The sequence below is a fragment of the Mesoplodon densirostris genome, chromosome 9 (assembly GCF_025265405.1).
Source record: "Mesoplodon densirostris isolate mMesDen1 chromosome 9, mMesDen1 primary haplotype, whole genome shotgun sequence".
NCBI lineage: Eukaryota > Metazoa > Chordata > Mammalia > Artiodactyla > Ziphiidae > Mesoplodon > Mesoplodon densirostris.
In genome coordinates, this window is record NC_082669.1 from 55352074 (window position 1) to 55369309 (window position 17236).

The 17236-nt window shown below is 36.5% G+C and overlaps 1 protein-coding gene across 2 annotated transcripts in view; it reads right to left on the reverse strand.

Moving 5' to 3' along the window:
• The window catches only part of CASD1 (CAS1 domain containing 1), a 63558-nt gene that overhangs the window by 29924 nt on the left and 16398 nt on the right, over nt 1–17236 (reverse strand). For both annotated transcript variants that reach the window (XM_060107904.1, XM_060107905.1), the window contains exons 4-8: nt 8624–8668; nt 7536–7598; nt 3208–3252; nt 2659–2782; nt 1233–1447 (exon numbers count right to left, since the gene is read on the reverse strand). In XM_060107904.1, the coding sequence (XP_059963887.1) occupies nt 1233–1447; nt 2659–2782; nt 3208–3252; nt 7536–7598; nt 8624–8668 (492 nt within the window). The remainder of the gene's footprint in view (nt 1–1232; nt 1448–2658; nt 2783–3207; nt 3253–7535; nt 7599–8623; nt 8669–17236) is intronic.

Below are 17236 nucleotides of genomic sequence, written 5' to 3' on the forward strand. Positions count from 1 at the left end.
GAATCTTCAACATGGTTTCATTATAATAAAAATATTCTAGGCAAGCTGTTAAGTATTTCTAGTTGAAGGTTCAGTCAAATCTAGTTTATGAAAACTTTATAGTTTAGGTACCCCTAGAACTCTTAAGATGATTACATTATTTAAGCCTAAAACATTCAAAGTACTCAGTTATTTAGAAAATCTCATTCTCTTAGCTCTGAGACTTCAGGAGACTCTGAGCCTGGAACTCTTGCAGATACTAGCCTACAAACTCCACCCTAAGGTTCTTAACCAGTTCCAGGGAGTCCACAAAGCCCCTGAAAAAATATGGAGAACCGTGTGTATGTGTGCATGCAGACATGCATTTTTCTTCAGGAGAGGAATAGAACCATTACTTTTTATCAGATACAGGGTTATGTGATCCTCAAAAAGGTTAAGAACCACTGCTTTACAAGAAAACAATAACTCTAAGTAATATCTATTGTACTATGTGTGAAAACTTATAATTATGCAGTTCTCTTTTGTACTTAACCTAAAATCCTTTTCCACCCATCAATCTGGATTTGTTCAGTATCTGCTTTGTACATTGAATCATGCTTAGGGTATCAGAACTAGAAGAAAATAATAAAAATCATTCTACATATTAAAAAAATGTGCTCTTCACAGAAGTTTTTTTTTTTTTTTTTGCGGTACGCAGGCCTCTCACTGTTGTGGCCTCTCCCGTTGCGGAGCACAGGCTCCGGACGCGCAGGCTCAGCGGCCATGGCTCACGGGCCTAGCTGCTCCACGGCATGTGGGATCTTCCCGGACCGGGGCACGAACCCATGTCCCCTGCATCGGCAGGCGGACTCTCAACCACTGCGCCACCAGGGAACCCCTTCACAGAAGTTTAATCTTGTAAATTTAAGGTTCAAGGCAAAGAGAATATAAAGCAGTAGTTTTCAAACATGAGTGTGCTGAGAACTTATAAGCTTTATATGAAACAAGGGATATTAAGAGTAACTAGCACTCACTAAATGAAATCCCATTTCCTCCCTTCCATAACTTTCTCCCTTAGAGTATACTAAAACTCTCACTTATATATTCAGCTAGGTGATGGAAAGCAAAATTATTTCTAGATATATGTTTAGATAGAATAACTGCAAGCAATTAAGACTGCAATTAAATTAATTATTTATTACCACGTTAGAGTGACATACAGCTATAACCAATTAGATATTACGGTCTGTACTGACAGATACAAGAATTCTTACAGTTTCTCTGCTTGATTCAGGAAGATGTAAGCCATCCAAAGATTCCATGATGGTTTCTTGAGCAATTAATTTGGAAACACTGAACATCTTAACATTCGATTTAGAATTTCTGGTGCTGCTATTCAAAATGCTGATTGCAGCTTCATTGTAGGCATCTATCTTCTCATTAGTGATCATTTTCCTATTTTCACTTAATAGATCTTCATAAACAGGATCTGCACATGAAACATATTTTTAAAAATACCCTTAAAAATCCCTACTGGTAGAAATTATAATCATGCAAGTCAGTTAACTGCATTTCACATTTTGTTGTTAAAGTTCAGAGAATTCCAAGCACTTAATAATTCATTTTAAAATAAAGTTGGCCAAGGTTTGCGATAGATTTCCTATCTTGTATTCAATTTTTGAATCCATAACCCTCTTAAAGTTAAAGAACTTTTATACCTCTTCCCTCTTAGGTACACAGCTTTCAGGAAACATTTTTATGTTCTAGCATGTCTTAAGAGTCTAAAAACTTTGGATGTTGGGTTATAGCAGGTAACTGGAGTTTAAAACTGGATTATGGAAGATGGCCTAATTAAGAATAGCAGCCAATCTTTTTTTCCTCCTGTTGCTGATTCATTTTGCAAACTTTGTTCACACAATTAGGAGGTAATATTATTAAGGATCGAGGTCTTTTATCACTTACCATAAATCATTTAAATTTAACTTTTTCCTCACTTTAGTAATAGAAAGGTTAACAATGAGTCTGTAAATGAAATAGTGATTTTGGAAGAGATTATCACCACCGTGTTGTTTCTCTCAGCTTGACATTAAACTTGGAAACAATCATAAGAGTTTCTGACAAACAACTTGAATTGCTAAAATACCCAAGGCATTTCATATTGTGCTAGGCATTAAATAAGGGACATTCAATAAACTCCTGAAATGACTTGATCTAATGTCACCTTTCTCTTAATTTCATTACCAAGTATAAACTAGCTGGTTTGAATTTAAATATATTGTCGATTCCAAAGAATATTTACTTCCAGTGAACCTAATATTATGAACCAGACAATTTTTTCTCTATTTCCCAATCACAATAAATATACTTGGTAAGAAATTTAAAAATCAGAGGTAAACATCTTATTTGCCTTTAGGACTTATTCTCTTTGTTATACTCTGCAACTGTTCTACCTGCTAAGGTTCCTTGGAGAATCTCTTTATTTATTATTAATTTTTTTTTACTTATTATATTTATTAGTCTGTCTATTCCTTAAGTTCAAAACAGGAAAGCAAATAGCTCAAATTTATTCTAATTTTTCAAACCTTATTTCAAAATTTATTCTCACAAACTAGTAATTCTGCTTCTTGAAATAGAAGATAATAGAAACCTATGCCTCAAAAATATATACAAAATGACATTTTTTCATTACTTATCCCTTACCTTGTAAGACCCAATACACATCACTAGTCTTTGCCAATTTTTCTAAAAGTGGTGCTATGGAGGTAATGTTCATTTTATATTGGGAAAGTGCTTCGTTGCTTCCATTGTGAATTTTAATAGACCACTAAGAGAAGTAAAAATTAAGCATTAATTATTTGTCACAGAAAAATTAAAGTATATAATTTCCTCTATTGTAACAAAGGTTATTTTAAGATAATTCCCATTCTTATTCAATATTAGAATAAAGTATGGTCAAATTATTTCATGAAATATATGAAAGCAGTTATAAAAAGCTGATATAAGATTAGACTTTCAATGTATAACATTCAAGAAGAATGTAATTTTAGATATAAAATAATATTGACATTTACCATCAAATTTCCTAAGTTTCTTCAGATCTTTTTAAAAAATTATCCATCTAATTAATTGAAATAGGAATTAAAATATAAGTATAAACAAGAATTCTATATAACATAAGTTAATTTTTTCTTAGTATGTTCTTAAGTATGAAACAAAAATCATTATGTAAGAATACAGATAATAACTTACTGTGGCAGCTCCTGCTACAACCACATGGGGCTTTGCAACAGAATCCTGAAGAAAGAAAAATCTTTATAATAGTGTTATATTCAGTTCAGGAAATTAATGCAAGTAATATCCCTTAATTTTTCCCCTTAAATTTAAGTTCTTCTTCCATTTAAATGCATTTTAATTTTCTAGGGTTCCTTATCATATTCTTGTTACAACAAGATGGACACCCCATGCCTAAAACCTTACATGGTTATATGACTATACAGGATGGCATGAGGCTTGTATGGCTAATTCTTTGGTGTTCTTTAAAACAAAAACAAAGACAAAAAACACTACTGAAATCTAACACAGCCTAATATTATTCTGAATTCTGAGTAAACTGTGTAAAGCTCTAGTATATTATGTCAGCCAATTAAAAAGCCTTCTTGGAAGCCTACAGGGTATACAGTTTAAGTGTTAAATAAAATGCAGTGCTCTAAAGAAACACGATCTTTTGGGAAAGCCAATCTAGTATGTATTTAACAAAGTAAACTGATAATTATTATAGATCATAATGTGGAAAAAAATGAGAAATTTGGTAGAGATCCTCACCTAGTGCAAATTATACTATTAATAATACTACCAGTTATATAGTACTTAGTAATTTACTAAGTATTTCTCTTAAATTAGCTCATTTTAATATAGATTCTTGCCACTTGTTAGATAGGCAGGAAGATATTATACATATCTTATAAAAAAAGGCTATAAACTCAGAAAGGTTTATAGCTATTGCTGAGGCCTGGCAGGGACAAAGCCAGAACTTAAGTCTTCCGACTACTGGGTTCAGTGCATCTTCCACAACATCAAACATCTGATAATACAATCATGTGCACAAGAAACAATTAAAAACAAGAAATCAGAAAGAGTCCAACCCATATACAAAAATAGAAATGACAGTTACTGTCTCATTATGAAGGTAAAACATGCTCAGTGGAGAAAACTATGAAAGCAGAGAAAAGTAATAACAAAATTAATCTATTTCTCATCAGAGATATTCCAGTTTCCAGTCTAGCATGCTCCATTTTACATTGCTACTTTAGTGAAACTTCCTCCTCATCCGTAGGTGGCTCCCTTTCTCACTCTTCACAGTGGTTATCCCAAATCATTTTTTCCTTACACAGGTCCCTCCTGTCCTCCTCCTCACTTTCGGCATAAAGCCTAATTCTCAAACTTCACAGAGAAAACAGAATTCATCCAGCTTGTGTGCTCTTGCCTTCCTTCCTCCATTCTTATAACTTTGTCCATATGCTCACCCAGTCTACCTTCCTCTGACAGGAGAGTAAACAAAATATGTTCCTATTCTGCTTAATGGCTAACCCACTGCTCTGCATTTATATCTCCTCCCTTTTTACTTCTGGAGCTATATCCGTAAGTTATCTCCTCAGACTCCTGAGTTATCCATTTCATCCTTCTCTAATCTTCTTTCTTCCCTCAATCCACAAAATGTTAAATCATCTTTATCCTCAAAAAATCCTCCTTCAGGGGCTTCCCTGGTGGCTCAGTAGTTGAGAATCTTCCTGCCAATGCAGGGGACACGGGTTCGAGCCCTGGTCTGGGAAGATCCCACATGCCGCGGAGCAACTAGCCCCTTGAGCCACAATTACTGAGTCTGCGCGTCTGGAGTTTGTGCTCCGCAACAAGAGAGGCCGCGATAGTGAGAGGCCCGCGCACTGCAATGAGGAGTGGCTCCCACTTGCTGCAACTAGACAAAGCCCTCGCACAGAAACGAAGACCCAACACAGCCATAAAAAAAACCTCCTTCAATCCTGTCTCACTCTCAAATTCTTCCTGTTCACACTTTTTTTTTTTTTTTGCGGTATGTGGGCCTCTCACTGCTGTGGCCTTCCCCCTGCGGAGCACAGGCTCTGGACGCGCAAGCTCAGCGGCCATGGCTCACGGGCCCAGCCACTCCGCGGCACGCGGGATCCTCCCAGACCGGGGCACGAACCCGTGTCCCCTGCATCGGCAGGCGGCCTCCCAACCACTGCATCACCAGGGAAGCCCCTGTTCACACTCTTGACCAACAGATTACTTGGAAGAGCATTCCGCTTTCACTATGCTAATTTCTATATCTCTCATTTATGCCTCAACTTATCATGTTTTGATTTTGAATTAACCATCCATTAAAACTGCCCTCAGAGCTCATTAATGAACTCTGAACTGCCAAGTCCTGTAGTTTCATTCTACCCTATAGTTCCTAAAGTGACACTACTATCCACTTTTTAAAACTCTTTCCTTCCCTGTGTGTGATATTACAGTTATTCTTCTGCTTTTCCTCTTACCCCTTTTACTACCTTCTCTCATGTCTTTTTTATAGTTCCATTCCTACACTCTCTTCTTTAATCTATACTTGCTGCCTATTCAATTATTTCTATTCAAGTCACCTCAAATACCAACTCACTCCATACCAAGACTCCCCAGATCCATCTAAGTAGCTCAGACTTAATGACTACCGTTCACCTACAGAATTAAATCTAAATTGCTGGTTTCCTTAATACCTATATCTGCCACTCACCTAGAAGCTCTTTGAGGAGAGGAACTCCGTTATGTTAACCAGGGTATCAACAGTGTTTAGCCTGGTGCCTAAAATATGGCAGCTAATTTATAAATATCTGTTAGATAACAGTAGAGTTGTTTAAATTCAAACTTGCTTTTATGCCTGTAAGTATCTATAAGGCTATTTCAGTTCATAAGTATATCTTTCTAATCCACTGTTCTTCTAGAAATATTATCTCCTCTGTAAAGCTTTCTTAGATCCTCACTACTCTAAACCACCCTCATCCTAAGTGCCTCTGTCCATGGTGCTTTCATAGTTCTTTGCACTCAGTTCTACTGTTACCCTTCATATTATCATATTTATTCATAAGAAAGTCACTATCTACTAGATTGCACATTCCTCACGGCCTGAGACTGGGGCTAATTCCCAGTCACATTCCTAATACCTAGAACAAAGCTAGTAATAGTACATACATAATAAAAATATAGAACTTTGTATTCTCAGGATCTAGCAGCTTATTATGGAAATATTAAAAAATAAATACATAAATACATGCATACATACACACTCTTTGATTGAAACCAATGAACTAATCAATCTCAGGTAATTACATGGCCATCTATCCAAATAAGTTGAATCTTTCCTCTCCCCCAATAATCATAAGGAGTTTTACAACAGAACCTAAAGCTCCAAAAACTAGTGTTAGCAAATTATAAGAACAGAAGATCTGAATATGCAATGTATCTCCAGGTTAGTAAATAACAAAGGTTTTTTGTGATCTTGCCTGACTTATAAATTATATTACACTGATGTTTGTTTAACTGTGAATTTCTACTACTTTAATGGATATACTTTCAGGTCCAGCACAAAGGTAAAACACATGTTTAAATCATCTGAAATATACTCATAACATTATACTTCTGGACATTTAAAAACACATCAATAAAAACAAAACAAAATTATGTGAGATCCCAATTTTCCAGAAAGTTTAATTCTAGAAGTTGTCTGAATGTTTGTTTTTTGAAAACTTAAACATTTTCTTAAAGAAACAAAGTTAAATATGTTGACTAGGTTCTCACTGGATCCTACCAAAGTCTATTTGGTTGCCGTACTAAACACTTATTGTGAAAAGAAGCAAAGAAAAATATCATTGCAACACAAGTAATTAAGCAAAACAAGGTCAACAAAATTCAATATTGTTTTATCCATCCCAAATGCAAACACCTCTGGAAAAGAACACAGGTTTAAATAAAGGACTGACAAGGAGCTATATGGAGAGACTGTGGAAGTTCTAAAGTGGACTTGTGAGAAGTTAGGGGTTTTCTAAGGTTAACAGCATACTTGCCTTATATCTAATTTATCTCCAAACATTACAAGCCAAATCACATTAGGCTCGACTTTTAGGTCACAAATATAATGATAAAAGGGAAGAAAACAGGATATTAAAAAAAAAAAGTTTCCTGAAGTCTCAGGACATGAGTTTGAAGAACAAAGTGGACAAGTGCTCAAGAGAATGTATATAGTGCTAGAAAGATGATCTGAGTTTGAATTAACTGAGCTACAACAGTAACAGAAAGTTTTAAATCAGTAAAGTGTGGTATAAGCACAATCACCATAGGGTTAGAATGGTGATAACTGAGGCACTGGATCAAAACTTTGTTCTCTCAGTAAAGTGATAATCAACTCAGCATGGTCGAAATCAAAAAGGTTGGTATAAAGTACAGGAGAGTGGGACAGGTGAGTCCGGGAGAATGAGCTTTCAAAATGCGATTGCTCAAAACCAGCAAGGCCTATATTTTCAAATACAGACCTCAGTCCACACTTTGATACACTGTTTCATAGAACCATTAACCTCTGGATGCCACAGAAAATCCTAAAAGAGAAATGTAAGAAAAGAAGTCAAAGAAAATATTGTATCCACCATTCAAAATAAACTTTACCATATCTCTTATAGAGTACTTAAAAGTAAAACACTACCTTATCTACAATATCTTCATCTCTCATCTCATTTTGGTAAGAGTCTCACAATAGTTCTCCTTATGTCCACTTTTGCTTTTCTCTAAAATATTCCCCATATTTTAGTCAGAGTAATGTTTTAAAATTTTAGATCTGATCTTGCCACACCCCTGCTTAAGTATGCAAGGACTTTCAATCAGTTGCCCTGAGAATAAATTCCAGAGTCCTTAAAATTCCTAAGAAGTTGCAGGATCTGGCCTCTGCCTAGACATTCTGTCTTTTCTCCTGCCATTTTCCCCCTTGCTAAGTGTCCTTTTGGTTCTCATTCAGCTCCTGCAATGCTCTATGTGCTCCTTTTTCTCCAGGGCTTTGTTCCTGTTCCTTCTGCCTATGATGCTAATAAATTCTCCCCCTAAGACTAACTAGCTTGAGGCCTCAGTTAAAACATTATTTCCTCAAGGAGAAAAACTACTTTTAATAATTCCTTGTTCTATACATTTCTAATGCCCCACTTTTTCCTTTTTGCCATCCTTATCCCATGTTTAATTGCACACAGAAAACTATAATGACTCATAAACTCCATTAGATCTAGGACATTGTTGTCTTGATCCCCATCTGTATTCTCAGTATCTAGAAGTCACCTGTGACTGGGAATTCAAGAAATTAATATATGTTCTTTTATGAACTTTGATCCTAAATACATACTGGTTTCAAATTAACGTACAAGATTATTTTTTCCTGGATAAAAACCTGAGAGACCAAATTTTCTATGTTATTACACAAAATAGTGCACACATTTATTAAATTATTTTACTCTACTTATCTGCTCCCAATACACTGAAGCACATTTAGCATGTTCAAAGCACTAGCTGATCTGCAAATAAATTAACCAATGAATAGTTTCAACATTATAACATTTAGCTTACTGTTATATGAACTTACCACTTTAACTGATGCAGTCTTGTCTTCAAAAGGAATGTTTTCATGCTGCCATAAAAAAGGGGGAGAGACGAGAAATATTAATGTGTAGATTAATGTATGTAAATAATTCCTCCTTTAGCTGCTTTTGTTGACTCATTTATACACCATATCCCAATTAACTACATTCAACCTGAAGGGGAAAAGACTTGCATAGACTGCCAAAAAATAAGTGATATTAAACTGTTTATGTGATCTTCAACATGTAAGATGTAGTTTAAAGATAAAACTCCAACTATGAATAAGCAGGTATGTGAACACGCCTATGTAAATTATCTTTTTGCCAAGCTTCCCATGATTCAAATTTAGTCCTAGTATTATTATCTGTGGTAGAGACAGATTGCTGCCAATGTAATATGGGTCATTTCCAGGCTGAAGTTCCCAGGGCAATTCTAGTCTCTGCCTTAACCTGATACAGAGACTGACGAGGTTGAACGTCCCAAATGGTACAACTAGAAAATAGTAAAAATTCCAATAGCAAAAATCCCTGAATGACTGCATGGAGCAAAGCCCTTTGCCAAACCACCTAGGACAAGCAGTGCTAAGTATTAAGATTGTGTTGCTGCAGCAACATCTAGTCTATTCTCACCAATATACTAGTACAGGCCCTGTCTAAACAGGAATGGACATATATGACTCTAGGTTATTGTAGATTTCACTTAGAAGGCAGTAAATAGTCCAGTTGTAGAAAACAATTAAAATCCAGAGACTACAACTTCTTGTAACTAAGTGTTCCATAAAAAGAATAAAAATCCTTTCATAGTTAAATATCCAGGATGGAACAGGGATGGTTAATAAGAAGCTAATTCTCTCCCTAAAACCAAGGTTGAAATGTTTCCATTAATTTAACCAGACAGTATTTGTTTTTATAATGAAATAAAGTTTGCTTTTATCAACAAGCTAAATTTTAAAATTCTTATTAGTCCTGCTTAAGCATCTTTTCCCAAAATGACTTTAAAAAAATTTTTTTTTATTGGAGTATAGTTGATTTACAATATTCTATTAGTTTCAGATGTACAGCAAAGTGAATCAGTTATACATATACATATATCCATTCTTTTCCCATATAGGCCATAACAGAGTATTGAGTAGAGTTCCCTGTGCTATACAGCAGGTTCTTATTAGTTATCTATTTTATATATAGTAGTGTGTATATGTCAATCCCAATCTCGCTATTTATCCCTCCCCACCCTATCCCCTGGTAACCATAAGTTTGTTTTCTATATCCGTGACTCTACTTCTGTTTTGTAAATAAGTTCATTTGTACCCTTTTTCCCCAAAAGGACTCTTGAGGCCATTAATTCAACAGAACTTTAAGGTATGATGTATGAGAAGAGTTTTCTTGGTCAAATAAGTCTGGGAAATACTGGGACAGAGAAAATCATATAGGTGTTCTCTTCCTGCTCCATCCTAACCTTTAACAAATTCTTACTCAGAGAAATCGTGTATCATGAAATTTTTTTCCTTTTTGCATAGCACAGTTAATTCAATCAATTCAATCTTTGTTTCCTTTATTATTTTCATATAACATTTGCTATATACAAAATAATATATCACATATATGTAAGTCACAAGGCATAGTAAAAATAAATAAGCACTTGTGAATCCATGGCACAAATCAGAATGCTACCAACACATGGAATGACCTATGTGGCCCTCTCACTCTCAAATTCCTTGCTTTGCCCAAAAAGAACAACCATCCTGAATTTTATTTTGCTTTCTTTTTTATTATACAGTTTTGTCACATGTATGTGTATCTTCAAATGATATACTGTTCCGTTGTGTTGGCTTTCACTCCAACTTTTAATTTTGAAAAATTTCAGACTTATTATAGCAAAGTTAATACCCTTTACCAATGGTTAATATTTTCTACACTAGCTTCACATGTCTCTACGCACCACATGTATTGGGTGGGCCAAAAGTTCAGTTTTTTCCATTAGGTGGCTCTAGTAGCACTTAATTGTCTTTAACTTCATTCGAAACAATTTTGTTAGATTGTATGTGACAGCTATCATATCAGCGTGCATTTAAAGAAAGACATCAAAATTGGTGAATTTTTGTATAGCCATCTTAATATTGAAGATGGAAGAAAAAATGACGTTTTTGGCATATTATGCTTCATTATTTCAAAAAGCAAGTGAAATGCAAAAAAAGATTTGTGCAGCGTATGGAGGTGTTGTGACTGATCAAACATGTCAAAAGTGGTTTGTGAGGTTTCATGCTGGAGATTTCTTGCTGGCCGATGCTCCACGGTCAGGTTGAAGTTGATAGCAATCAATTCAAAACAGTAATTGAGAACAATCAGTGTTATACCACACAGGAGATAGCTGACATACTCAAAATATCCACATCAAGCTTTGGAAATCATTTGCACCCGCCTGGTTATGTGAATCACATTGATGTTTGGGTTCCACGTAAGTTAAGAGAAAAAGACCTTCTTTACCACATCTCCGCATGCAATTCTCTACTGAAATGTAATGAAAATGTTCTGTTTTTAAAACAAATTGTGACGGGCAATGAAAAGTGGATACTGTACAACAACGTGGAATGGAAGAGATCGTGCGGCAAGTGAAATGAACCACCACCAACCACACCAAAGGCCGGTCTTCAGCCAAAGAAGGTGATATTGTGTATATGGTGGGATTGGAAGGGAGTTCTCTATGATGAGCTCCTTCAGGAAAACCAAATGATTAATTCCAACAAGGACTGCTCCCAATTAGACCAACTGAAAGTGGCACTTGACGAAAAGTATCCAGAATTAGTCAACAGAAAAATGCATAATCTTCCATCAGGATAACACAAGATTACGTTTCTTTGATGACCTGGCAAAAACTGTTACAGCTTGGCTAGGAAGTTCTGATTCATTCGCTGTATTCACCAGACATTGCACCTTTGGATTTCCATTTATTTAGGTCTTTACAAATTCTCTTAATGGAAGAAAAATTCAATTCCCGAGAAGCCTGTAAAAGGCACCTGGAACAGTTCTTTGCTCAAAAAGATAAAAAGTTTTGGGAAGATGGAATTATGAAGTTGCCTGAAAAATCGCAGAAGGTAGTGGAACAAAAGGGTGAACACATTGTTCAATAACATTCTTCGTGAAAATGAAAAATGTGTCTTTTATTTTTACTTTAAAAACCGAAGGCAGTTTTTGGCCCACTCTATACATAGTTTTTCTCCTTTACTGAACCATATGAAAGTAAACTGCAGACATAATAACAATTTCACCCTTAAATACTTAAGTACACATCTCCAAAGAATATGTACATTCTCTTACATAACTGCAATACTACAGTCCCACCTAAGAATTTGACATTGATATTATCTAATTTAATATACAGTGCATGTTCAACTTTCCCTAATTTCCCAATAATGTTTTCTCTATAGTTCTTATATTTTATTTTATTTTTATTTATTTATTTATTTATTTATTTTTTGCAGTACGCGGGCCTCTCACTGCTGTGGCCTCTCCCCTTGCAGAGCACAGGCTCCAGACACGCAGGCCCAGCGGCCATGGCTCACGGGCCCAGCCGCTCCGCGGCATGTGGGATCTTCCCGGATCGGGGCACGAACCCGCGTCCCCTGCATCGGCAGGCGGACTCTCAACCACTGCGCCACCAGGGAAGCCCTATAGTTCTTATATTTTAATCTAGAATTCAATTAAAACCAGGTATTGTGTACCCGATTGGAGACAAGATGGTGGAGAAAAAGGACCTTGAGCCCACCTCCTCTCATGAGAACATCAAAATCACAACTAACTGCTGAACAACCATGGATTAAAAAAAGACTAGAACCTAGCAAAAAAGATATTCTACACCCAAAAACATAAAGAAGAAACCAACAAGACAGTAGGAGAGGCACAGTCATGATATAATCAAATTCCATATCCTGGGTGGGTGACCCACAAGAAGAATAATTATATCACAGAAGTTCTCCCACAGGAGTGAGAGTTCTAAGCTGCATGTCAGGCCCCCAGCCTGGGGGTCCGGCATTGAGAGGAGGAACCCCCAGAGCATTTAGCTTTGAAGGCCAGTGGGGCTTGACTGCAGTAGCTCCACAGGAATGGGGGAAACAGAGGGCACACACAAGGTCTTGTGAGGGCACACTTAGAGGGCACACATAAGGTCTTGTGAGCACCAGGACCCAGGGCAAAAACAGTGACTTCATAAGACACTGGACTGGACCTACCTGCTGGTCTTGGAGGGTCTCCTGGGAGGCCTGGGCATCTGTGGCTCTCTCTGGGGGTCATAAAAGCTGGTGGTGTAATATCGGGGAGTGTTCCTCTACTTGAACTCTTGCTGGAGACAGACATCTTTCTTGGGTAATTAGCATCAAGACCAGGTCCCACCTAACAGCCTGTAGGCTCCAAGGCTGGAACACCTCAGGCCAAACAATCAACATGCTGGGAACACAGCCCCACTCATCAGCAGACAGGCTGTCTAAAGACTTCCTAAGCCCATAGCCACCTCTAGACATGCCCCTTGACATAGCCCTGCCCACCAGAGGGCCAAGACCCAGCTCCATTTACCAGTGCACAAGCACCAGCCTCTCCCACCAGAAGTCTGTACAAACATCTAGACCAGATTAACACACCACAAGGCAGACACCAGAAGCAAGAAAACTATGATCTGGCAGCCTGTGGAACCAAGTCTGCAAACGCAGGTCAGAACCTACCCTGGGACCAGCTGGTCACTGGACCTTGGGTAATGAGAGGGAAAGTGTACTGCTGGGACACAAAGGACATCCCCTATACGGGGCCACTTCTCCGAGGTCGAGAAACATAACTAAACTTCCACATACATAAAAACACAAATAGAAATTTAGACAAAATGTGATGGCAGAGGAATATGTTCCAGATGAAGGAAAAAGAAAAAAACCCAGAAGAACTAAGTGATGCAGAGACAGGCAATCTACCTGAGAAAGAGTTAAGAGTAATGATTGTAAAGATCATCCAAGAAATCAGGAAAAGCATGGATACACAGAGCAAGAAGGTACAAGAAGTTTATAGCAAGGAGTCAGAAAATATAAAGAGAAACCAAACAGAGATGAAGAATACAGTAATTGAGATGAAAAATACACTAAAAAGAATCAACAGCAGGATAAATGAGGCAGAAGAATGGATAATTAGGTAAGTGAACTGGAAGACAGAGTGCTGGAAATCACTGCTGTGGAAAAGAAAAAAGAATGAAAAAAAACGAGGACAGTTTAAGAGACCTCTGGGACAATGTCAAATGCACCAACATTCACATGATAGGGGTCCCAGAAGAAGAGAGAGAGAAAGGTCCTGAGAAAATATTTGAAGAGATAACAGTTGAAAACTTCCCTAACATGGGAAAGGAAACAGTCACCCAAGGCCAGGAAGCACAGAGAGTCCCATATAAGATTAATCCAAGGAGGAAGATGCCCAGAAACACAGTAATCAAACTGACAGAATTTTAAAACAAAGAGAAAATATTAAAAGCAACAAGGGAAAAGCAACAACTAACATACAAGGGAATCCCCATAAGACTATCGGCTGATTTTTCAGCAGAAACTGTACAGGCCAGAAGGGAATGGCATGATATATTTAAAGTGATGAAAGGGAAACACCTGCAATGAAGAATACTCTACCCAGCAAAGCTCTCATTCAGATTTGATGGAGAAATCAAAAACTTTACAGACAAGCAAAAACTAAAAGAATTCAGCACTACCCAACCACCTTTACAACAAATGCTAAAGGAATTTCTTTAGATGGAAAGAAAAGGCAACAATTAGAAACAATAAAATTATGAAATGGGAAAACTCACCAGTTAAGGCAAACATAGAGTAAAGGTAGCAAAACACCCACATGCAAATATAATACCAAAACCAGTAACTGTGAGAGAAGCAAAGTACAAATGCAGGATATTTGAAATGCATTTGAAATTAAGATATCAGCAACTTAAAACAATCATGTATATATATAGACTGCTATCAAAACCTCATGATAACCACAAACCAAAAAACTATAATAGATATACATACAAAAAAGAAAAAGGAATCCAAACACAACGCTAAGGATAGTCATCAAATCAGAAGAGAACAAAAGAGGGAAGGAAGAAAATAGACCTATAAACACAAATCCAAAACAAGAGCAAAAAGAACATACATATCGATAATTACCTTAAATGTAAACAGAGTAACTGCTCCAACCAAAAGACGCAGACTGGTTGAATGGATACAAAAACAAGACCCGTATATAGGCTGTCTGAAAGAGACCCACTTCAGATCTAGAGACACATACAGAATGAAAGTGAGGGGATAGAAAAAGGTATTCCAAACAAATGGAAATTAAAAGAAAGCTGGAGTAGCAATACTCATATCAGAGAAAATAGACTTTAAAATAAAGAATGTTACAAGAGACAAAGAAGGACACTACAGAATGATCAAGGGATCAATCCAAGAAGAAAAGATAACAATTGTAAATATATATGCACCCAACATAGGAGCACCTCAGTATACAAGGCAAATGTTTACAGACATAAAAGGAGAAACTGCCAGTAACACAGTAATAGGGGGACTTTAACACCCCATGTATGTCAATGGAAAAATCATCCAGACAGAAAATTAATAAGGAAACACAGGCCTTAAATGACTCATAGACCATTGGATTTAATTGATATTTATAGAGCATTCCATCTGAAAGCAGAAGAATGCACATTCTTTTCAAGTGAACATGGAACATTCTCCAGGAGAGGTCACATACTGGGCCACAAAGCAAGCCTGGGTAAATGTAAGAAAACTGAAATCATAACAAGTATCTTTTCCAACCACAATTCTATGAGATTAGCGATCAACTAACAAGAAAAAAAGTATAAAACACACAAACACGTGGAGGCTAAACAATATGCTATGAAACAACAAATGGATCACTGAAGAAAACAAAGCGGAAATCAAAAAATACCTAGAGACAAATGAAAATGAAAACATGACGATCCAAAACCTATGGGATGCAGCAAAAGCAGTTCTAAGAGGGAAGTTTATAGCAATACAAGCTTACCTCAGGAAACAAGAAAGATCTCAAATGAACAACCTAACTTTATACCTAAAGCAACTAGAGAAAGAAGGATAAACAAAACACAAAGTTAGCGGAAGGAAAGAAATCATAAAGATCAGATCAGAGATAAATGAAAGAGAGACAAAAACAATAGAAAAGATCAATGAAACTAAAAGCTGGTTCTTTGAAAAGATAAACAAAATTAATAAATCTTTAGCCAGGCTCATCAAGAAAAAAAGGGAGAGGGCTCAAATCAATAAAATTAGAAATGAAAAAGGATAAGTTACAATGGACACCACAGAAATATAAAGGATCATAAAAGACGATTGAAAGCAACTATATGCCAATAAAATGGACAACCTAGAAGAAATGGACAAATTCTTAGAAAGGTACATTTCTCAAAGCTGAACCAGGAAGAAATGGAAAATATAAACAGACCAATCACAAGCACTGAAATTGAAACTGTGACTAAAAACTCCCAACAAAATCCAGGACCAGATGGCTTCACAGGTGAATTCTATCAAACATTTAGAGAAGAGTTAACACCTATTCTTCTGCAACTCTTCCAAAAATTGCAGAGGAAGGAACACTCCCAAACTCATTCTATGAGACCATGATCACCCTGACACCAAAACCAGACAAAGATACCACAAAAAAAGAAAACTACAGGCCAATATCACTGATGAACATAGACGCAAAAATACTTAACAAAATGGTAGCAAACTGAATCCAACAATACATTAGAAGGATCATACACCATGATCAAGTGATATTTATCCCAGGGATGCAAGGACTGTCCAATATCTGCAAATCAATCAGTGTGATACACCACATCAACAAATTTAGGAATAAAAACCATATGGTCATCTCAATAGATGCAGAAAAAACTTTTGATAAAATTCAACACCCGTTTATGATAAAAACTCTACCGAAAGTAGGCACAGACAGAACCTACCTCAACATAATAAAGGCCATATATGACAAACACACAGCTAACATCATACTCAATGGTGAAAAGCTGAAAGCATTTCCTCTAAGATCAGCAAACAAGACAAGGATGTCCACTCTTGCCACTTTTATTCAACATAGTTCTGGAAGTCCTAGCCACGGCAATCAGAGAAGAAAAAGAAACAAAAGGGATCCAAATTTTTAAAAAAAGCAGTAAAACTGACACCGTTTGCAAATGACGTGATACTACACATAGAAAATCCTAAAGATGCTACCAGAAAACTACTAGAGCTCATCCATGAATTTGGTAAAGTTGCAGGATACAAAATTAATACACAGAAATATCTTGCATTCCTATGCACTAACAACAAAAGATCTGAAAGAGAAATTAAGGAAACAATCCCTTTTACCATCACATCAGAAAGAATAAACCTACCTAAGGAGGCAAAAGATCTGTACTTCGAAAACTGTAAGACGCTGATGAAAGAAATAGAAGATGACACGAACAGATGGAAAGATATATTGTACCATGTTCTGGGATGGGAAGAATCAACATCTTCAAAATGACTACAATACCCAATGTAATCTACAGATTCAATGCAACCCTTATGAAATTA